Source organism: Gordionus sp. m RMFG-2023, chromosome 1 (genome assembly GCF_954871325.1).
Source record: "Gordionus sp. m RMFG-2023 chromosome 1, tfGorSpeb1-WG-v2, whole genome shotgun sequence".
Taxonomy (NCBI): Eukaryota; Metazoa; Nematomorpha; class Gordioida; order Chordodea; family Parachordodidae; genus Gordionus; species Gordionus sp. m RMFG-2023.
The window spans coordinates 65,314,438-65,339,183 of record NC_088775.1 but is presented as its reverse complement, the minus strand read 5'-3'; the positions used below and the strand labels follow the sequence as shown (position 1 = coordinate 65,339,183).

At 27.3% G+C, this 24,746-nt stretch overlaps 1 protein-coding gene across 3 annotated transcripts in view; it reads right to left on the bottom strand.

The window, feature by feature from the left end:
• The window catches only part of LOC135922715 (kinesin-like protein unc-104), a 70,867-nt gene extending 48,254 nt beyond the window's left edge, over positions 1-22,613 (bottom strand). For all 3 annotated transcript variants that reach the window (XM_065457158.1, XM_065457159.1, XM_065457160.1), the window contains exons 1-8: positions 22,255-22,613; positions 14,646-14,731; positions 11,070-11,146; positions 10,179-10,381; positions 3,614-3,693; positions 1,444-1,619; positions 1,044-1,155; positions 798-941 (exon numbers count right to left, since the gene is read on the bottom strand). In XM_065457158.1, coding sequence (XP_065313230.1) covers positions 798-941; positions 1,044-1,155; positions 1,444-1,619; positions 3,614-3,693; positions 10,179-10,381; positions 11,070-11,146; positions 14,646-14,731; positions 22,255-22,354 — 978 coding nt within the window. In that variant the 5' untranslated portion in view covers positions 22,355-22,613. The remainder of the gene's footprint in view (positions 1-797; positions 942-1,043; positions 1,156-1,443; positions 1,620-3,613; positions 3,694-10,178; positions 10,382-11,069; positions 11,147-14,645; positions 14,732-22,254) is intronic.
• Positions 22,614-24,746: the final 2,133 nt, after the last annotated feature.

Below are 24,746 nucleotides of genomic sequence, written 5' to 3'. Positions count from 1 at the left end.
ATTTTTTATAAGGTACATTCAATAAAAATTATATTTGGTTGTCTTAATACAATTTATTACTCAAGTGTGACAGAATGAAACAATTGGCGCATATTTATTAAGTATATATATGTTAGCGACAATGTGTCTCTTCCAGCATTATGTTATTTTTCAACTTTAAATCATTTTTTAGCGCGTTTTTTTTAATTTAAAAATTTTATTTCACCAGAAATGTATTCTAGCATTAGCCATATCTTATGAATTGTAGATACTTTTACTGTTCTTTTGTGTCATTTATAATTTATATGAAAACTCTATAGATAAACTAATATAAATTATATTAAATTCAAATGTTCACGACAAAATTATCTGAAATTTATAGGGTAGGTATTTCAAAAGTGATGGAATACATTTCTGGTAAAATCAGATTTTTAAATTTAAAAAAACGTGCTAAAAAAATGATTTAAAGTTGAAAGAATAATGCCAGAAAAAACACATTGTCGCTAACATACTCAAAATTTAACGGTAAAATTATCTATAATTCATAAGATGGGTATGCTGGAATTCATTTCCGGTAAAATCAGTTTTTTAAATCTAAAAAGAACGCGCTCAAAAAACGACTTAAAGTTAAAAAATAACAAATTGCAGGGAAAAACACATTGCCGCTAACATATATAGACATTATATTTATAATGTAAAATAAACTAACTGTATTCTTAAAAGTTTGTTGAAACGAATATATCATTCATTCTAATAATCACATTCATATTATTTGAAATTAAAATAAAATATAAACATATTAAAGTAGTAATATTTACAATTTCAGCCAGGGCTGAAATAACTTTGCCCAGCGTTGTGAGTGACTTGTTAATATTAGCTCCTTCCTTTAAACGAGTTCCTTTTGCCCCAGTGGAATCTGCTCTTTCACTCCCAGCCAAATCCACTAAGCTTATTTTGCTTACCTAAAAAATTACGATATATAAAAAAAAAATTTATGGGGTTAATTTCTTCCTTGTCTTTTACTTTTTTTAATTATCTGTTCTTGATAATAAAAATTATTAAACTTTTTCAGCAAAAAGTTTAGTCATTTGGTCAAACTTCCTTTGCGTGAAAATGATGGTGAACACTGCATGCGACCTAGAACTCGTTTCGTTCATATTCGTGGCTGCCACAGTTCTTAATAATTTAATGTATAACTACATTTTAATTTTAATATTTTTTTGTCTCTTCTTTTCTATCCCCTTTGTTTATTCTTAAGTTTAATATTGATTTATTATTTCCCTCCCCACTTGCCTCTCTATTTTCCATTCCCCTTCTCTTTACCCTTTCCTTTCCCCTCTCTTCCCTTTTATTTTCTTCCCCTTCCCCTTCCCCTTCCCCTTCCCCTTCCCCTTCCCCTTCCCCTTCCCCTTCCCTTCCTTCCTTTAAAAAAATATTTATATATATTAAAGGCGAAAGAAAAACCTAGCTTTATTGCCTTCATCCATCAAATCCATTATATCTTGATAAGAAGTCACTATGAGTTTGGATAAATCTTCAACATATGGTCCTAAAATTGGATGTTCTCTTACCCTCAAATTTCCATTTTTAGGATTCAATAAATCTCTCGCTCTTTCACAATAAATTTCCATATAACTCACCTTTTTTTGTAAAAAAATTATACAGAGGACCGAGGTACATCAAAAGTAATTTGTAAAAATGTCTATAAAATTTAAGTTGGCAAAAAAATCGACTAGTATCTCAAAGGAGAGTCGGTTAATTCCTCTATTTAGTCTATGATAAAAAAAATTGATACTTTTAGATTTTTTCATGTTTAAATAATTTTTATAGCAGCAAAAAAGTGGGGTACATCAGAAGTCAGAAGACGCTAGCATAAGTTGAAACTCATTTTATTATTTTATAGCTAAATATCCTAAGCATAATATAATTTAATCAAAGAAACCAGAAGAATAATTGTTAAAAAAATATATACTAAACAGTTTAATATAATTATATAAAAGAAACTAGTTTTACCCGATAAGCTATCTTTTGTAAGAAATCATTTGAATTTTTAAGGTAATAAATTATTTGGTTTTAATAATTAATCATTGTGGAAGGGGTTTTTTACAATCAGATGCCTTTCTAGACTTTAACCCCTTTAGGAGGCTTTTAAATTCCGTAGAGATGGTGATCATATTCTAAACCCAAACTAAGAGAAACTTTCTAAACCTCAATTAGCCCACCATGTTAAGGCTTAAGGTAGGATGAACCCGATATTTTTCCTAGTAATGGCCGTGGTGGCTAGAAAGATGCGTAAATGACATTCATAAGAGCTATTTTATGTTGATGACATAATAAGCTTCAAAAATTATTTCAAACCCGGCCCAAACAAATATCCAAAACAATTTATTATATTTAATGAAAATAAACAATATGTAAGTGTATTTAGTTAATCATTTTGTTTACAATACTGAAATTAAAATAGCACTATTAGCAACTGTTTTAAATAAGCTAAATTTAAATAAAAAATGTAGGCTCAATTGAACAGCTCGATTTTAGTCGATTAACTCAATATTTACGCCAAAATAGTACTGACCTAAACCTAAAGATTTCGTCATCGATTTCCAAACCTTTGTGCCATCTACGAGTAAAATCTTAATGCTTACATAATGTTTTTTTAGATAAAATATTGAGTTAGCCGCTTTTAAAAATCGGCTAAAATCGAGAAATTTAACAATACTAATTTAGGCCTATACCCGGTTTATCGGCCCGGAGCAGGTCTCTGGTTGATGGTAGAGATATGCAAAAGTAGATCTGACCTGAACAAGCTTTAGGTTGATTTTTAAAAAAATCGGTTTGGGCTGGGTTGGGCCTAATTATTTTTAAAAATTTATAAATTTTTAAATTTTGGAGCGAAACAAGGCACTAATATTTTTTATTTGTTTGTAGAATGATCAAAAACTCGATTATATTCAATGTAAAAATGTAAAACTATAATGAAAAAAAAAATTAATTCCTATAATTAAATAAATTTGGGCCGTGCCGAGAGAACAAATAAATTTTATTTTCAGGTCTGGTAGAGGTTTGGGATAAATAAAAAATAAATGAGTACAGGATCGGGCCAGACTTAAAAAAATTAGGCCAAATGCAGATCACTAATTGATAACAAACTCGAAAATGAACGGAAGGATAAAATTATTGAATGGAAGATATTTATGGATGCAAAGGGCTTAAAAATGAATACAGAAAAGAAAAAAGTGATGATTGGTGAGAACACTTTATAGATGGAGGAATAGGACACCTGGCATTGTGGTACATGTGGAAAAGGAGTTTCTAAAAATTCAATTCCATTACACTTGCTACCAATAATGGATACATAAACTATGTATTGGTGAGAAAGGCAATATGAATAAGAAGGGGAAGAAAATGGGGGAAAAAATAAAATGAAATATTAATTATTTATTGAGATTTTTTTCTAAAAACAGCCAATTCGCGTAATTTTCTTGAAAAATTTAGGTAATATTGTCCTTTATTCAGTCAATGCACGAAATAATTAACTACATGATTTGATTGTAACATGTATAATTAAAAGGAAAACTAATCATGATTTTAAAAAAGGTAAGATATATAGATAGATTTATAATTCTAGATTTACTTCGACTGAATATCTAACTGGAAAATCTGTAATGGCATCATCGGAAATAAATGCGACATCTCTCATTTCCGATAGCGATTCTTTTTTTGAATTAATGAAAGTTGAAGAAATTTAAAATTATCATATGTTAAATAATTGTTCATTTCTAATAAAATGTTGCACCTTATCGATTTTAAATAGTAGCATAGCAGCTAGCAATGCCTGATTACTAATCATGTGACTATTTAAAAAAAGCAAAATAATTTTTAAGGTGTAAATATGGTCGAAAAATAAAGAGTATTAAATGGTCACTTTCAGTAGGTTATTTTGTAATGTGCTAAAGAACAATGAATCATTGCTTAGGTTACGTTTTAGCAGACATTAAAATTTCCATTAGCAAAATTTTAGTTGCTTTTTCTAGCCTTACAGCTATCCTAAACTTTACCTATGCTTAAAAAAAATAATCCATAGATTAGGGTTATAATGAGTTTTATAAATATTAGAAAATTATGTAACGTTTAATATTAACTTGCAAATTATTAAATAGCTGTAAGACTAGTAAAGGCAACTAAAATTTTAGTGATTTCGGCTACATCTGCGCAAATAGGCTTAAAGGATTAAATCTATCTAAAAAAGCAAGACATAAAAGCTTAGCATGCTCGTGAATTAATTCAGTGGCCCTTCATCCAGGGGGGGGGGTCTGAAGCAATGTCTTCATTGAATTTTGAGGGAGTAACTTTAAAAGCTATTGCTTCAATCAGAGAATTTTGTACCCCATGATAAAAAATTAGAATAACATTCCAATATAAAATACTCAAAATGTTAAATAAAAAAAACTGTAATCAATTATAACACATCCCATAACAAGAAGCGACAAATAGATTGATAATACCAACCAACTACAATAAAAATACAATATTATAATATTTAATACAAAAAAATGTGTCAGTATCAGTAGGGGAAACCAGGGCGCGTTGAGCACAGGGAAACGTTAGTCCACTCCAAATATAATTTGAGCTATTAATTTATTAAACTGGAAATTTAAGTCTAATATAGATAATTATGTCATACATAATTGACTAAAAAAGATTTCTAAATATATAGTATTTTAATTTTTATTGAGTAAAATGGTTTTGGCATATTAACAAAAAATTACAAACTTTAATGTTTTGATTTATAAATAACGTTATAGAATATAAATAAATTTTAAAAAAGTTTAAGTCCTTTTTTTAATCAGACAATTTTTCAGAATCACAAAACATAAATTAATATGATTCTGAATGATATTTATTAATTATTGCATATTATTTTTTTTTATTTTGATTAAAACAAATGCAAATAATTTTCAATGAATATTTAATATATTTCAATCTAAAATATTTATTTTTTTTTTAATTATTTTAATTTAAATTTCTTAAAAACTCCAAATGCAATTTAATTTACTTAATTAGTGCATAATATGATATTACCAATAAATTAAATGCTATATCAAAAAAAAAAATTAATTTTAGATTTAAATTTAGACCTCTATTTTATGTGTGGGGCAACTATCACATATAGGTGTCTCCATATAAGAGTATGGCATGGTTGGGTCTCAGATTCGGACAGGCTTGTTAATTGATCTTTTTAAAAGGATCTATACAAAGTAGCAGTTTTATTTATATAATCATTTGAATAATTATCTGCATGTGGTTATCCTGCAGGTTTTCCAAATGGGTAATTAACCTTCTTTTTTTACCAACAGATTTTGTGATAGGTCAATTAAACTTAAATTTTAGGTGAATTATTGCTGTAAATATGCTACTGTCCTCACACAGTGAAGGAAATATATTTTAAGAAATGTTAATTAACATTATATGGAGCTGAGAAAAAGGTAAAAGGTATTCACACTTATGCCTGTCACTTCAATTACTGTATGTGTCTTTTTCTAGATCTATAATAGACATTAGTAAAGGCCTAAAAATAATATATTTTATTATTAATTGAATAAATAAAACTTGTAGGTAAATCAAGTAACTATTGTCCTGAAAAAATTTATGAGATAAAATATGGCGGAGGATGTATAAATATGATGATAGATTTAAAAATTTTTATTTGGTTTAGATACTTTTTAAGTAAAAAAATAAATTTTTATGATCGAAGGATCGAATATTTAACAAAATGATATCGACCATGATCCTCAATTTAAGAGAAAATCATAAATCCGGATAAATTGCCAAAATTAGGATTGAATCCATGATCGTCGATCCTTTAACAACTCTGAAAAAGGTATAGTGTTTATAAAATACATAATAACTATTTCAAATAGCTTGTACCTCTAGGATTCAGAACATGTTTTATTTATTCAGTTTAGTCTAATATAATTGAATTTATTACGGTTTAAACAAAAGTGCCCCAACCATCACTGGTCTCCTTAACATATAGCCTATACAAGTATTTTAAGGGAATACAATGCAATATGGCAATATGAGTTGACTGATATAATTAATGACAAATTCTGAACTAGTAGCGTACCTATAAGGGAGGGCGGAATTTTCCTCTCCATTTTAAATATCTGCCTCCTCCAAAGCAACAAGGCAAAATGATGAGGTTTGATCTTCGAACGTCTCGGGACCATTTTAAATCGTTACTACAAAAACAAACTATAAATTCAATTTGATAGTTTGCCAATTCATCGATTTGTAATCTATCATGGAACAATTTACGGGCAAAATATTTCCTAAACTAATTTATAGCTTTTTTGATATAAGCAAATCTCGAAATCGTTCCTTTATTTTCTTGCATCACTGCAAAATGTCTGTTCTTCAAATGAGAATAAATCCGAACACCCGTTAATGATCTTTAGTCTCCGCGTAGTTGTTAGTTAAATTTGAAAAATTAACTTTTACTTCGTTCAAACTCTAGCTTTATTTTAATTTTATGTCTGAAATTAAACCCTTTTTTAATTTCCTCTTTACATTTTTGTATTTATCTGAATCCTGGGAATACATTGTGTCAATCATTTTCTATTTATATTTTAGTAGAGTACATATTTTATTACCTCCAGTTACTTATCTTTCCTCTCATTTGTCCAATAAAGGAAGCGAAAACTCTATAAACATATGTGTTGGTAATTCCGGCATTTCTTAATCTACGCTTAAAAATTGGGACAATTTTTTCTTTTTTAACTGTCTAATTGGTACCAAAAAAGTTGGAAATATTCCCGTGTCTCTCGCTAAATTATACAACTTGGTATATTGGAAAATTAAATTACTTAATCGCCCTCTTATTATCCATTCAATATAACTGTTGCTTGGAATGCATGTTAATTCAGTTTTTTCTCCGTCTTTCATATTGGCAAAGACCACCTTAAAATTTTTTGAAATAATATTATATGACTCTATTCGACAATATTACCGAGTAAATAACATTTTATGGGCTTAATAAATAAGTCATTTCCATCTTAACTCTTTTGAATCCTTAGAGTTGACAAATGCTATATTTAATTTCGTGAATATACATGTGTGACCTCTATAGAAATATTAATCAAAAATTCTTATTTTCCCGAAACATGTAATTATCCTAAGAGGAATTTGTTAGTAGGGTCAGAATGTTATAAATATTTCTTTATGTTTATTATATATTAAACATTCTATTACTATTTTTATTCTTTCTAAACCATATAGGTTTGTCTATATAATAAAATGTCGCGTTATATAATGTATATCGAAATATATTTATTTTATAAAATATATAACATCCCTCTTTTTTCATATAAAAACATTCATAGATGGAATGTTGAATAAAATAAATTGCCCGTATATCTGAATTAATATTTTATAACCGGTTGGCCAATTGATGTCATCAATTATATTAAGTAATGCTAGTGAAAATAATATTTAATTGTTCTTTATCCTTAACCTAAAGGCCAAAATAAAAAGGAAAAAAATGCTAGTGAGAATAATATTTAATTGTTCTTTATCCTTAACCTAAAGTCCAAAATAAAAAGGAAAAATATTTAGTTTCTTCTTTTAGAAAAGGATACCAATAAGACACCTATGAAGAAAATTAGTACCAAGACTCATTTCCACGATAAGAGAGAAAACGATTTTCTTTGATTTTGATGAAGATATGTCTGATGACTTCATTGATGATTAATAAAAATAATTGGAAAATTAAGAGATATTTTTGGTAATCCTAAAAGCTGTTTATAAAATATAATACACTACTGCCATCCTCAACACTTATTGAAGGGGTGTTTAGTATACAGTAATAGCAGTGCCTAGGGATAAATGATCTAAGTTTAAAAATGTTTAAAAAATGAAATTATATTTTTATTGATTTTTTTAATTAAAACTTTATTATTTTTGTCAAAATTATATAAAAACATTTCGAAATATATAAAACAAAAAAACAACAATAAAAATTTATATAAAATAATGATTTACCTTAAAGTGGCCTAGAATTGATTCCTCAGGGGATATGTGCTGTTTTACGTATTATCATTCATGTCTCCCCTGTCTTTATAAATTTTTTCCTAGAATTTTTATTATAGAGAGGCTTCACTTTAGAAAATTCCAAGGATAGAGATATTATTGGAATGAAAAGAAAATAATATTCTACAGAACTAAATATTTGTTTCTCTTTGAAATCTCCTTTAGGGAAATCGTTGAGGTGGATATGGGTTTCGCTGAAAAGTCTATACATGTAAAATCATGCAAGGGGGAGGTCATTTTCCCCGCATATGAGAGTTATATCTCTGAGTCTTTTATTATCTTCGGGGATATGCTCGATGGGCTTTATGATAGAATGAATTTTAAGCTTTTAAGTGTTTTAAAAATGATAGTTACTATGGGAATGACGTCCTCGAGAATACCTACAGTGCAAGTATGCATATGCAGGAAAAGGCTGACTGTAATTTACACAAAAGTAGGTGTTACAACATCGCAAAATAGGCGGAGGACTAATTGATAGATGGATTGTTCTCAATATTTTCACTCAATAATAGGAAAGTAACTTAACGGGAATCTAGAAAAGTATTCAAATCTTTTTGTAATGATGGATCTGATTGGTGAAATTGCAAGGGTAGGGTTAGATCACTGTCCTCATTATCTGTTATGTGATCAAGATTGGCTTGAGAAGTTAACTTTGGGGAAATAAAGAAATAAGCTTTAAGGGAAAGATAATCTCGATATCTCCCGATTTGGAAGGGTGGGTGACATGAAGTCATGAATTATTATCAAATTTTAAGAATGGATTCCCAGAGAATTTAGATTTTAGATTCATGTGCGGCTAGAAATATCTCGTTTTTAAAAATGGGAGAAGTTCAAAGTGTTAATAAAATTTTGGGTATGGAAAAAAAATTGAATAAAAAGAAGAAGTATTTAAAACAGTATAAAAAGAATTAGGAAGGAAGGAGACTTTTCGCCTTCATTTGAGTCGTTTAAATGGGGTCTGTTCTTGTCTAAACACTTTTGTAGGGGTGGAGAAAAGAATTTGTTATAGATTGAGGAGGACAAATTTCCCATTCGTTCAATTTGAGAAATAGTCTCGTGATGTCAGGTATTGTAATAAGGACCAAATTGCCCAAATATAGGGCAGATTCGTGACTAATCTGACATCTAGATATTATGAATTTAATGAAGGGTAAAATTTAGTTTGAATTTTTAATAATTATGATTTTGTATGGCTAAGACAATTCTTTAGACTGGAAAAATTATTCATTTATTTTACCTTTATCGGTTATTTTGTAACCTTTGTCTTTCCCAAATTTATTCATCATAAATTATTAACAAACTTTAACTAGACTTTCTAAAGGAAGGGGATGCCAGCGTTGTCGCCCCCCCCTCCGCTCTTTTCTCTTTTCTCAAATTTATATAGATCATAATCTTCCCCTATATCGAAATTAATTTTTTAAAATTTATTTTTATTACAATTTTCATATTTTTTCAAATTTTATCTTATATTTTTATATGAATATATATTTACATATTGTACAAAAATCATATTTTTCTAATTCTAATAGTTTAATCATATTCAATATAATACTGGACAGATTATTGTCATTATTTTTTTTCAATAAAAATATTTTAATTTTATTTTAGAAATTAAGAGAAAGTTTTGGGTAAGTTCTAAAAATATACCTGTTTCATTTCTATGGAGACTGGGAGGGGCACTTTTATATCATGGTATATTTTTATTTTCATTGGCTCAGTGGGGGGAGGGGTATATAGGCCACTGATTTAGTTTTATTTAAGTATCCTGTACAATCAACAATTATAATAAAAAATTATTGTAATAATATTAAATTATTACAAACGTTGACATCATTCGAGTTTATAAAAAATATTGGTGCATTATTAACACATTATTTTTTTAAAACAATTATGATTTCAAAAATAATAAACTTACTAATATTCTAATAAAGCACAACGATCAATAAATGCTATTGTATTCGTAATATAGACATTAAAGATTGATTTACGAATATAGAAAAAATAACGATAGAGTTTACGGCACAGAAAGGGCAAAATTGAATCAGATAATAAATATACTATTAAATTTATTTTATGCAGCAATAGATTAATTATGAAGTAGAATAAAATACCGAAATTTTCAAGGTCAGGGTTATCCAAAGAAGTATGGGGATCCGAACTGACCCCAGCACGGCAAATATCGTTACCCACTCTCAAAAACAGGTCTTCACACATATGTGGTATAATTCCCTTCTCGCCTGATTCTTGCTTGCCCATCATAGTGTAAGATTTGCCGGCTCCTGTCTGGCCATAAGCGAATATGCACACGTTATAACTTTTGATAAATGTGTTTTTAAGAATAAAACATTAAAATTTCAGAATATTAAAGGATATTATGTTGTTGTTAAAATTCTTCTTTAGGCTATTTCCAGTCAGAACGTTTTTTTAAAGATGTTTTTCTGGGCATTTTTCCAGCAATTTTTATTTCAATTTTTATAAACGATTAAATGGTCAAAGATATAAGAACAGCAAAAAAAAATTTTTTTAAATATTATATTATGCAAAAAAATTAATTCAACAAATTAATATCCTTTATTTGAAAATAAAAATAATTTCTGGAAAAATGCCCTAAGAAAAAGTTTTGAAAAAAACTTTCTGTCTTGAAATGGCCTTATGAAAAAACGATAGAATAGAACTTATTTTTTCCAACTTTAGATAGAAGCTCTAATTAGGATGATTTTCATTGGAACTTTGATATATGATAAGGATCTCTCACAATTTTGAAATCAACTCAATATTTATAAAATTTTGATGTAATAATCCTAAAGCCACCTCGTAATAAAATTGAGATGACAAAAAGAATATGTTTTTCATCTTGAAACAAAAAAGTCAATATTTCTTTTAAAAAAAATGTCATTATCATGTCCTAAGAATAGAGGGGCAGCTTTTAAGCAACCTTAAAGTGTTCAGAGCCAATGACGCCACTAGTTGTATTCTATAAAATAATATTAATGAATAAAAACCCTTCGAATGCATGATTGAGCATTTCTTCACCTATGTCCTTATAAACCATATCTTGCGTAGCAAAGCTTGGATTCTCCTGCAAATAGAATAAAATTAAATAAGAATTATTTTTTAAAAATGTGCTTAACATTTGTTTTCAATTGGGCACAGTGATATTGATATCTTAAAGTTACGTAAAAGTCAATTTAAATGTATGTGAACTGAGTACACTTTTGTCTATCACTAACTCTTAAAAAATTGATATATAAATTTGAGGTCGGCGCGGCCGGGCCGGCGGAAATTTTAAAAAGGGTTTTCTACCCGGCCCGTAGATATCTTACCTGGTCCGTAAAATAATTTTACACAAATTCCCCGGGTCATAAAAATTTTTATGAAGGAAAAAGATATAATTTGCCTAATTATATGCTTTTCAACCTTTAAGATAAATAGTATAGTTTTAGGCTTTTAATCATATAATTTAGTGTAGAGCCCTGCAAGTCACTTCGATGCCCTTCCCCAACCAGAAGTATACCCTCCTAAAATTTAAATAATAGAGCTAAGCTTAAAAATAAATAAAGATTCGGGCCTAACTTGGTCCAAAAACGGCTCCTCTATTTAAGCTCTAGCAATCAGGCGCGTACGCAGCGGGGGGACAGGGGGACAAATCCCTCCCCCCCCCCCCAATGCAGATGCCGGATATATTTTTCAAAATATTATTGTTTATATTAATTTATATTTGTTAATATTTATTCCTATCTCATATTAAATATTTAATTACATTTATTTATCACATTCATCTACTAAGTTATTTTATCAACTAATTTCTATTTCAAGTTTTCCTGCGTGATATTTACTTATAATTTCGAATTTTTAGTGGCGTAATATTTATCCACCATTTTCAAATTTCTAGTCAAATAATAAATATTTCTGAAACTCCTTGTGCAACAGGGAGAAAGAAATTGCAAGCTTGTCCAACAAGATAGATACTTCGCCATCAAGCAGTAACAGCTTTTATGGAGTTAGAAAAGCCGATTATTTGCTATTACTGAAATATCACAATGGCCTGAAAGAAATATTTCCTCAGAAGCAAGAAAATTATTAAATTCCATGCTTATTCCAAATTTTTTTTCTCATTAGAATGTATTATTTAATTATACAACTATACGTTATACTTTTCAAAACATGACATTGACTTGATTAAGAATATGAGAATTAGAGTTCTGCAAAGTTAGGCCCGGCCCGTACCCGGCCCGAGTCCGTAATTCTATTTAAAATAATCAGGTTTGGGCCGGGCCGGGCCTAATATTTTAATAAAAAATTCGGGCCAGGTAGGGTCGGACCTTGGAAATTTTTTAAATATATCTAAATTTATCAATTTTATATTGAATTTTTATTTAAAAATAAAAATATTTGATTTTAGTTACTGAAACTAAACGACATATAACATATGTCTTTTATTTTGAGTAATTATAAAAATTAATTTCTATATTTAAATAAATTCGGCCAGGCCGGGTCGGTAAATTTTTTAAAAAAAAATTCGGGTTCGGGGCGGGCCGGCAAAACTTTTTAAAAAAAATTTCAGGCCGGGCTTGAAGAATTAGGTTCGATGCAGATCACTAATGAGAATAGCGGAGAGCATATTATTAGAACTCAAGGAAATAGGGCTAATGTTGATGAAGAATTTCATATTTTATATGTTATTGTTGAGTCAAAAGCAGAGCTATACGTGTTTAATATTTGCCCCCCTCCACTTTCAGCAAGCAATCTCATCGTCACAACATTAATATAGGATGGTAGAAGAGTATTATAAAACAAATGTCTCCTCTCTTAGATACATTTATAACCCAAATAAATGAATGGTTTTTAATTCATCGTGCAGCATTTATCTGCAGATATTACTTCCACAAAAGCCTTACTTACCTTTTTCAGATGGTGATAAAAAAAATATTTGTTAGATTTTATCATGAAGATGTTAAAGTATATTATGATGCCTTATTAGGAATAACTATATTTATAAAATTAACTATGGTTGATATAGTCCCAAAAAATGCTATGGATGCTTTGCATTTCAAACTCATTTAAATTATATTCCCAATGTTTTAAAAGGGTTTATATATATTAGCAACTCTTCCCATTAGTAAACTAATGAGAGAACATTCTCATTTTTAAAAAGAACAACAGAGCCCTGCAGAGGTACCATTTGCAGGGCACGGCCCGAATTTTTTTTTTAAAATTTTTTACGGCAGGTTTGGGTATTTTTTAAAAAAATTTCAAGTCCCCGGCTTTTTTTAAGATAAAATTTTCAGGCCTGGCCCGGATTTTAAAAATAAAATATATTTCTTTTTGATTTTTATAGTTAATAATAACGATTTCAAATATAGGCTGTTTTAAAATATACAACCCGGCCCGGATATTTTTTTAAAAAAACACCGCATCTGAAAAACATACCAAGAAGTACAACTCATTTGACGACAAGCAAGGATGAGATAATTGAAAAATTAGCTCAATCCCAAAGAAGATTGGATTTTACATGTAAATATATAACATACAAAATACAATTATTCATAAGAAACTTTTTGTGTATTAATTTATATTTCCAACATTTAAATTTTTTATGTATATAAATTTTAAAGGCTCAAAAATTCAAATTTCTATTTTGGGTCATTTAAGTGATTCATAGAGTAATTATATTCACTTAATATTTTATAATTCACATCTATTTTATAGTTTTTCTATACCACCAGTTATATCCGTTTAATATTTTTTAATTCACATTTATTTTATAGTTTTTTATATGACGATTTATACATATAATTTTTTTATAATTCACATTAATTTAAAATTGTGTATTAGAAATAGAAATAGTTATTAGTTCTAATAAATTTATGCTTGATATTTTTAAAAAACAATAATATTTCTTAAAAAATTTTATTATCCCCCCCCCCAGACCAAATTCCTGCGTACGCGCCTGCTAGCAATTAATTAACTTTTTAAAATAAGTGAATGTAAATCGTTTTAATTTTGTTAATATCTCTAAATCTACCTGAATATAAATAATTTCACCTTTTAATTTCTAACTAAAAGAAATAAAACAGAAATAAAAGGTTACAAAATAACTTAAATACATATTCGTTTTTTTAAAACATATTTTAAGACAGTGAAAGCGTGCTTATTATGAAGGCACTTCCATACACCTAGGCCAATAACAATATTCCCTCCCCCCCCCCTCACATTCTCTAATTAAACAATAATAAGGGTCAAACCAAATCCAAAAAAGAATTAGAGAATAAAAAAGCAATCCAAATTAAATTTAACAAATGAAGAAAATCCCCCCCTCCTTCCTAACCCTCTTTACATACATTTAACCACCATAATGATTGAATTTTCACAACGCCCCAACCACCTCCACTTTTTAATTTTAAAAAAGAAAATTTTTTTTCCTAAATTAGTTTCATTTGAGCAAACGTTTCTAGCACGCCTTAATCATATAAAATTTACTGTTTTTAATATATATATAAATGATAAGAGCCTGAAAGCGCCCAGTGGTTTTTAATGGTATAATATATACATAATAATATATTTATTCTTTTTTTTACCGAGTCATGCGAATAATACGAGTAGTCAAAGTTGAAACTTTTGATGGCCTCTTTACTGTTGGGGGATATTTTAGGGTTTGTGATAACTTGATGAATAATAAAATTTACATATCATTAATCATGTAATGTATAATTCTAATAACTATTTTGGTTAAGGTTTTCAATTTTTCTAAATAATTTCAATAGGAAACAAAATCTGGAGATCTACCTATCAAAGAATATGTACTAAAATTTATTTCAAATTCTACATTTAATATCAATATTGAAACAGTTGTGTGATAATAATTGCCTTTCTGGTCTAGGCTACAAAGAACTTCATGTATTGGGTTTACCATTAAAAAAATTTGATCAAAAAAGTTCCAGAAGCTTAAGAAAAATTCAGATCAAAAAGAACAGAGCCGATCAAAAAAAAAGTAAAGAATTAATCAACAAAGGAAAAGTTTCAATCAAAAAAGTAAAACCGTTATTTAATTTTTTCTGAATGTTTTTAACTATTTAAAATGGATTTGTAATTTTGTTGATTTTTCTCTTTGATAAATTTTATTTATTGATCTAGTTTGTCCCTTCTTAACTTATTTATATTTTTCAGTGTTATTTACATTAAGAATAAAAAAAATTGCATGATACAAAGTGTACCCCAATATAGATAGGTTCTTGATAGAATATCAAGATCATATTACATAACAAAATCGATAGAAGGGCGTGGTGAAAAATAGTGATGTGAAAACCCGGCCTGAAAAATATTTTAATATTTTTCAGATCGGGATACGGCCTTGGTGTGCCTCATATCAAGTTTTGCAGACCTTTAGTTTGAATTAGTATCCTCGAAACTATATAAAATGCCTTGAGATTTGGCTCATATATAAAAAAATATTTAATGTTGTTGAAGAACGAACCTTATGAATAAATTTTTTTTAAAATAGTATTCCATATAAGAATTGATTATATATTATAAACTTTTCATGATTTTAAACATAAATGTATTATTTATAACTTAAGGAGATGGATGCGATTTCATAGCAAACTATTTTATCGTTTCCATGCATTATGAGATTCTGAGCTCGTGATAATTTATCTTCGAACCCCACCCTTCTCAATTTTTAATTTTGGAATTAAATTGACCTTGCATCCCTCGCTCGCCAGTGTAGGCATTGATATGTATGGGAGTAATTTAATTCAACTTATAGAAAAGAGGTTGTACACTCAAAAGAGGATATTATCATTCATTACACTTTGTAAAAATTTACATATTGACTAATTTCAAAAATACATATTAAAAGGGAATAACTTTAATTATAATTATATAATATCGTTTAAAAAAACTTTCAAAAACTAGGGTGAACGCTCCACTAAAATATTATCTAAACTAAATACACAAGTTATATAGTAAAATATTTGTTTTTTAATATTTAATGGTCGACGAAATTGGGAAAATAAAATTATACTTTTGTTTATATTATATTTTTCGATTTTCATAAATAAATCGATTTTTTACTACATACTTTTCCTTGTACCCGTCCAATCGGTTTATTTATTTATTTTTTATTTTATTTGGCTGGTAGTGGGAATTTTAAAACTCAATTTGGGCTAACTTAAAATAAAGAAATAATTTTCTATTTATACTATTCTTTACCAATGTAAATAAATAATGGGAGGTAGGGTATACACTGTAACAAGGGATACTTAGGTTCAATTCATTTAGTCTAGAGTCTGAAAATTAATACTATCATAACAATGATATACCCCCTTAAGCAAAAAATATTTCTATTATATATAATTTTATACTAAAAAAATTAAACCCATAAAGTTAGAAAAATTTAATTTTATTAAAGTAATATTTTTTTCCCCTAGATTTTTAATAAAAACTTAGGTGCCATAAATTAATTTGTCGAAAACAATATCCTACCAATTTTTATGAGTTTTATATATCACAAATTTTTTTTTAAATTATATTAAAAATGTTAAAAAAAAAAAATTTTAAGAAAATATAATTGAGTTCTTATAAAAAGGAACAATAGTTAAATTTGAAAATATTGATTTATATGTTCTGTCTGAGGGATATGAATTTCTTTGATTCAGCTTTTTGAGATTTGATTTTGTAAACTAAATTTAGCTAAAAATTAAAGGAGCAAACATTAAAAGTTTTTAAAATTATCCTTTAGGGTTAGTGAAAACTTGGGGCTTGGGATAGGTCAGACGACAAGAAAAATTATTTATTAAAATTGAATTTTCACTTTAGATAGAATATTTTATTTATATAATATATATTATATATGTCACATTGGGATATTGAATTCATGAGGATTCGGAATCTCTTAATTTTATCATTTAATGAAGGAGATTTTTAAATTTGGAAATATGATTTGATCGGAAATGTATTCCAGCATGTATGGATTACCCACAATAAAAATTCCAAACAATTTTTACCTTAAACCTTAGAACCACACTTAATTTATATACATTTTTATATAGATTTTTCATATAAATTTATTAATACATAAATAATGGCAAAAATTGTCTGAAATTCAGAGAATAGTTACTCTACATATGCTGGAATTCATTTCTAGTCAAATCAAATTTTCCAGATTTTAAAATCGCCCTCAATAAATGATATAAAATTGAGATATTCCGAAACCCTATGGGTTCCATATCTCAATACGACATGTATATATGCAGGCGCGTACGCAGGAATTTGGTGGGAGGGGGAGGGGGGGATTATATATTTTTTAAATAAAATCATTGTTATTTAAAAATATCAAGCATAAATTTTTTAAGGACTAATAACTATTTCTAATACAGAATTTTAAATTAATGTGAATTATAAAAAATAAATATATAAACCAGTAAGGAAACTATAAAATAAATGTGAATTAGAAAAATATTAAACGGATATAACCGGCGGTATATGAAAAACTATAAAATAAATATTACAGAATATAAAGTGGATATAACCAGCATATAAATCACTATAAAATAAATGACCCAAAATTGAAATTTAAATTTTTGAGCCTTTAAAATTTATATATAAAGTATAAAAATTTAAATGCTGGAAATATAAATTATTACACAAGTTTCTTAGGAATAATTGTATTTTGTATGTAATAATTTAAAAAGTATTCATGAAAAAATATAATTAAAAAATAAATCGCACAAAAAATATTATTAAGAAGCATATTATAAATTTATAATGTAAAATCCAATCTTCATTGGGATTAAGTTAATTTTTCAATTATCTCATCTGTGCTTGGCGTCAAATGCCTATGAATATTCAAAAGGGCCAAACCATTATATATTGTCAGAAGTTGTACTCCTTGGGTATGTTTTTATTCTTCTTAAAGAAGGGAATGTTCTCTCATTAGTTGTAGTACTAATGTGAAGAGTTATTAATATATAATAATTTTAATACATTGGGAAAATAATCTTAGAGATGTTTGAAATGATGCAAAGCATCCATATTTGGGACTATATTAACCATAGTTAATCTTTTATATTATAGAGCTAATAAGGCATCATAAGATACTTTAACATCTTCATGAAAAAAATCTGTTAAATATTTAATTTTTTTATTACCATCTGAAAAAGGTTGGAAAGTCTTTTGTGGAAATAATACGTTCATTTATTTGGGTTATAAATGTATTTAAGAGAGGGATAAATACATATTTATTAATACTCTTCTACTGACCCTATATTAATGTTAGGACGATGAGCTTGCCTCGCTGCAAGTCGAGGGAGACAAATGTAAAACTCGTATAGCTCTGCTTTTGACTCAAAAATAACATATAAAATGTGAAATTCTATAACAACATTAGCCCTAATTTCCCTGAGTTCTAATAAAATGCTCTCCGCTATTCTCATTGTCTCAATCAAGTCAATGTTATATTTTTGGAAATACATAAAATAGTTGTATAATATACATTCTAATGAGAAAGAAAAGTATAAGTATTGAATCCAATGATTTGCTTGCTTCTGAATATCTCCTTCAGGCATGTTATATTTTAATAAGAACATTAATAATCGACTCTTCTAACTCTATAAAAGCTGTTACTGCTTGATGGCGAAGACTCCATCTCGTTTGACAAGCTTTTTGTGTCTTTCTCTTTCTCTTTGTTGGACAAGGAGTTTCAGAAATAATTCTGTTTACAGAATCCCCTAATGCTTTAAATTTTACAAGACCACGAAAATTACCTTCATTATCATTATTATTGAAATTCAAGCTTCCTGAATCCAAAGGTCCTGCAATCCCCAATATAGAATGGTCTCAATAGTTAGCTTATATCTATTTTCTTTTGCTATTTTAACCCTATTTTTGTCAATATGTGATAAAATGGGAATCATATCCCCACAATTAATTTGAAGAAATGATAGGTTCACAGCGTTTGTGATAATTTGTGTTTTGATGATTGTCAAAGATTTCTCCATCATTGTACTTGTTGACTTAACTAACAGGACTCATATCTTGCAATAAGCTTTATTGTCCCGGATAGAGAATTCTAGCCATAACCATTTAGTAAAATAACTGTTTTAAAATTTTAACTTTCAATTAGCACATAAAGTTTGTGTATATTGAAATTTGAGGGGTGGAATATAAATCTATTATTAAATAAAATATTTATCATAGGTAACTTTAATACCTTTTTAAGAAGCATATGTCTTACTTCTAGGCTAATTATAAAATGTTATAAATTATTTGTACTTTTTTGCTTTTTGTAAGATGACTAGGATTTTCATCATTATCAATATTGACTAGAAATTTGAAAATAATAGATAAATATTACGCCAAGAAAATCTAAATTAATTAATAAAGTAACTTAGTAAATGAATGTGATAAATAAATTTAATTAAATATTAATATAAATTATTTTTGAAAAATATATCTGGCATCTGCATTTTTTGGCTTGGAGTTGGAAGGGGATTTTTCCCCCTGCCCCCCCCCGCTGCGTACACGCCTGTATACATATATTTATTAGATCATAACAAAATAAACGAAATTTGGGATATTTTATATCTAAGATAAATTAAATAAATTCCAAGATTTCAAATAATTAACTACTTTAATACAAATTTTGACATATTTGAGGTCTTATAAACTCTATATAAATTTTAAAAAAATATCTAAAAACTTTAACTTTTTTATTTAATAATAAAATCGGACCCAACATCTGGTCAGAGGTTTTTAAAAAAGTATATATAACAAACACTTTTAAAAAAAAATTGTGTTTATACATTATTAATTTTAAATCAATAATAAATTTTTTTTTAAAATGATCATTATGGTAAATTAATTCTGGATCCTCCTTATAGGTTAGATTATCAGCTCATATTATGTTTTAGAGTGTCAAGAAAAATTTCGGTGGCATTTTAAACTGATCGAATTTATGTTCCCCTGAATAATTCAGGCTGTGTTGTATTAGTATTACCAAATTCTATATATTAACATTATATATACAAATGCTTAATAATTTTTCTAAAAAAATAAGTGAATCTTTTTCTAAATTTTAAATTTTGAATGGGGATTCTGGATTATCAACTTTCATAATTTGTAAATAAAGCTCTGGCCCAAGCCAGATAGATTTTGAAAAAAAAATCGCATATTTAGTTATTAATAAAATCGGTCGTAAATAAATTTAACATGCGTCATAGGTTTTATATGAAATCATTAAAATTGTATTCTTTTTTGAAAAATATTTATTTGTACAAAATATTTATAAGCTCATAACCGACGTCTATCTAAATCATAAATAAACAAAACAAAATAGCGAATTGAAAACCAATGTTTAAGTGTTTGTCAAATTATTTGACACAGTTCTTTTTCAATCGATAATTTTTTTGATGAAATTATACATAACAAATAGCAAGAGCATTTAATTAACTTTTTGGTAATTATGAAATGTCGATAAATTGATCAGTTCAAGAAGATCTTCTTATAATAAAATAAGATATAATCAAATCCTTATTTTAAAATTCGGGTGAATTATTTTTGAATCTCGGTTTGAGTTAATAATCGATATAATCAAATCCTTATTTTAAAATTCGGGTGAATTTTTTTTGAATCTCGGTTTGAGTTAATAATCGTTTTTCTAAATTTTAAAGTCGTCCCCAACAAGTCATTGAGAGTTCAATCTTGCGTTTAAAATAATTTACACAAAAATTAAACATTCTTATAGAGTGTTATTTCTTATTTATTTTTTTCCAATATATGATAATAATTAATATTTTCATATCTTTTAAATTTAATTAAATTTATAAACCCTCTAACCCATAATTTGAAACTGGAATTACCTGGAACTGCGAAATCTCGGTAACAAAATCAGACCCATTTACAAGACCGGATTTAATAAAGGTAAGCTAATTTTTATTCATATTGTTCGAAAACTATTTAGTGTTTAAATTTTTTAATTTTTTATGAAATTGCTTCTTAACATTTTGAACCGGATTGTATCTGCGATTTGGATCTAACCGAATCTTTTTTACAATTTAAAAATCCTATAAAAAATTAGAACCTCTACCCCTCCACCCACACCTTAGGGCATCATTTAAAACATCTTAAATGTCAATATTTATGCAAACAAAAAATCAATAAACTTTTGCTCGCTCTTTAAAGTCAAATTCCTTATTAAAACTAATAAACAAATCTCATTCTAAAAATAATATTCCATATGTATTAATCCTTAAAGTCCGTCATCTATTAGAATTTCTTTGTGCGTAAATATGTTTTCGAGCCTCAAAATACTTGTGCACCGCTATATTTAGACATTATAAGAAAGAACCCCAATTTTAACAATTTCAATAGTTTCATAAAAATAAACCATGTTTAAATATATATTTTAGAAGTAATTAGAGATAATATTAATACCCTATGGCTAGTAGAATCAGGGCTAATCGGGCCAGTTAAAATATTCATTAATAGATTTAGCATTCATTGTATAAGGTAATATTATAGATCAGAATTAATTATATATATTTTTTTTTAAATTGTGCGTCAAAATAAAAGAATAAAAATATTAATTTATCTTATACCACTAGATTCCGCTAGCCTTAGCGATGAGTGGAATTCCCTGAGCTTGAGGTTTTTAGGTCCAAAAATCTACTGTTACCCATTTCGATTATTTTTTAAAAATCACTAGATATTAAAAAATTTCACCAATATATTATAATCCATATTTTAAGATCTATGATAATTTTGACAAAAATTTCACTAACTAGGTCTCACCTATACCCTTTGCAAAGTTTCCTAAAATAATTACGATTGACTTCAGTTATTTTTCCGTAAAAAATGTCATATTCGTAAAATATAATTCAAAAAAAAAATAGTATAGAAATATTATCTTAACTACAGAAGAAATTATGCATTATACATTTCTTATAAAATATTATATCTCCATAGTGAAACAGGATTCATTTTCTAATCTATAAACATATAAAAGCGAAAGAAAGGGGAGGGGGAGCAAGCTATGAGAAAATAAAATTATCCTCACGTTGCCATAAAAAGAATTTAACATAAGATCTTATCTAATGTGTCTTTTTCCTCAAAATTTGGATTGGGATTTGATCAGGTGTAATATAAATTTTAAATAATAATCAATAATATTATAATAAATCAATCATTTACTTGTAGTTTTGTCCGTCATCTCTATAATGCTCTTGCAATCGTAAGAATATTCTCTAGAATTGAAGGGCCTCACTCGCACCGCAACTTTAACTGACGACATTTTGTTTTTGTAATTAAAAACCTGCCGATTTAATTGGATAGCGTTTGGGTAGGTGTTTTTCCACTCCCAAATATAATATTTTTGTTATTTAACACGATTTTGCTTTGTATTACACTAAGGTTAGTTAATCCATACTATTGTTTTGTAAAAAGATATATGTAAAGTTGAAAGATTGATATTTTTACGAATATATTGGACAAATCATGAAACATAGGGAACGTTTAAAAAATAATGAAGAGTTGTCTGCCTTTATTAATTTTAAGTTAGTTTGTTCAAAAATTTTGTTATAATAAAATATAATCACAAACATAAATTGATACTTATGTAATAATATAAAACGTTAAAAAAATAATATTATCGATTTTTCAAAAATTCTTATTGACAAAAAAGGGAATGTTAATTTTATATGGCCAATGGTGGAAGGGAGTAGGATTTTAAAAAATTAATTTACCCATATTACAATAAAATAGCTAATTACAAAAAAAATAAATGGTTGTTCAAAAAAAAAATTGTTATAAAAGATTTGGATATCAAAAAATAATAGGTAAGTTTTTATAACTTCATTATATAAAGTTGATGGGGTTTTCATGTATCTTGCAAAATTCATAATAAAATTGGTATTTTTATTATGCCTTTATGGAATAGGCTCTATTTTATATATTTATTAATCACCTTAGCTGATAAGGTTTAATATATATTTTTTTAAATATACAACTTCGGAGGCTTGGTTAAAGTAAGAGAGCGGCGCAGGCTCTCTTCCAAAAAAAAACCTATATCTGAGCTCTTCTTATTTTAAGAAAATTTTATGTAAAAACTCTATTATAAATTTAACCCGTTTTTGCATTACTTAGAAAATTGGAATGTTAAGAATTGTCAACTTTTTTAAATAAACAAAATTATAATCCGTAATTAATTCTATAGTGATTTTGTTAATTTATTCCTTAATTATATAAGACACTGAAATTTATTATTTTTCACCATAGGCCTTAATTATAATAATTTTTATTGACAATATATATTGTTGCTATCTTAAAACTCTCTAATTCCTAATCTAGTGATATTTTATTCCAAAAATATTCATTTCTAATATCCTCCTGCATTCATTCAGAATTTCCAACTCAAGAACTATCTTACTCAGTATTTTTATCTCACTCAAGTTTTTGCTTAATACTTAAAAATTAACACTTTAAATCTAGTATCTTTTATTATATTTTTTCAATAATCAAAAAAAATAATGCTTCGCATAAGAAAAATACAACAGATTATAATGCAATTTAATAATTTTAGAATTTTAAAAATAATTTCACATAATGAATTATCAACGAAAACAAAAAAGATCTCTCATATTGTTTAATTCTCGACCAATCAACAATATGCAATACCATTGATTGACGACTGCCCCTTAAAAATGACGTAAACTGGGACAAGAACCACCTTCAAAAAAAAATTTCCTATCCATTTTTCATACACCATATCATATCGGACAGAATTAGTAAATCATCATTAGAAAAAAAGTATCAGTTAATCATTCACACTATGCAACTAATATATTCTATTTGTCAAATAAATATTAGACGGATTCCTAACTAAAGGTTCGAAGATTGCAGGGCAAATATTTAACTAAAATATATTTTATCCTTTTTACATCCAAGATTCTATCGTGATTCAACTGCTGGTTATGGATATCTTAAATGCATTCAACAGCATCTATCGCATAATATTTCATCCCTATGTTACCAGCTTTTTTCTCCAATGCTCTAATTATCACCCAACTACAAGTTGGCCAATTTATATTAGCATCACCTGACAGCTTAAAACTAGGTGATATTCTAGACTTTTACCTTTCTGCTTATGCCTCACTAAATTAATAGGGGAGACCGGGGATCTTATGAGCCTCGACTTCTTAGGAACCCTGGGATTTTATGCTAGAATAATAAATTATGATTAATTTTTTAACTAAAAATACATAATTATATTATTCAAATGCGGTTATATAAATATTTGGTAAAATTTTTTATTTTATTTTTTTTTATTTTTTTTTTATTTATTTTTTTTTAATATTTTTTTTTATTTATTCTTTTTTAATATTTATTTTTTATTTATTTATTTTATAAAAAATAATAAATATAAGATCGTTTGGATATTTTTTTGGGATGATGCTTACTACCAAGTGAATGTATGAAAATATTCTAAATACCAACCGAATTTGCTAAATACCCAAAATTTATTAAAATGTAATAAGACCTTTATTATTTAATATGTTATAACGGAAACACGTGGTCGAGTCCGGCCTCCTATATATCATCCTCCCAAGGATGGAACCACCAAGTTAGATTAAGAAGAAAAAAAACATGACCATTCCCGGGATTCGAACCCGTGACTATGGGATCAG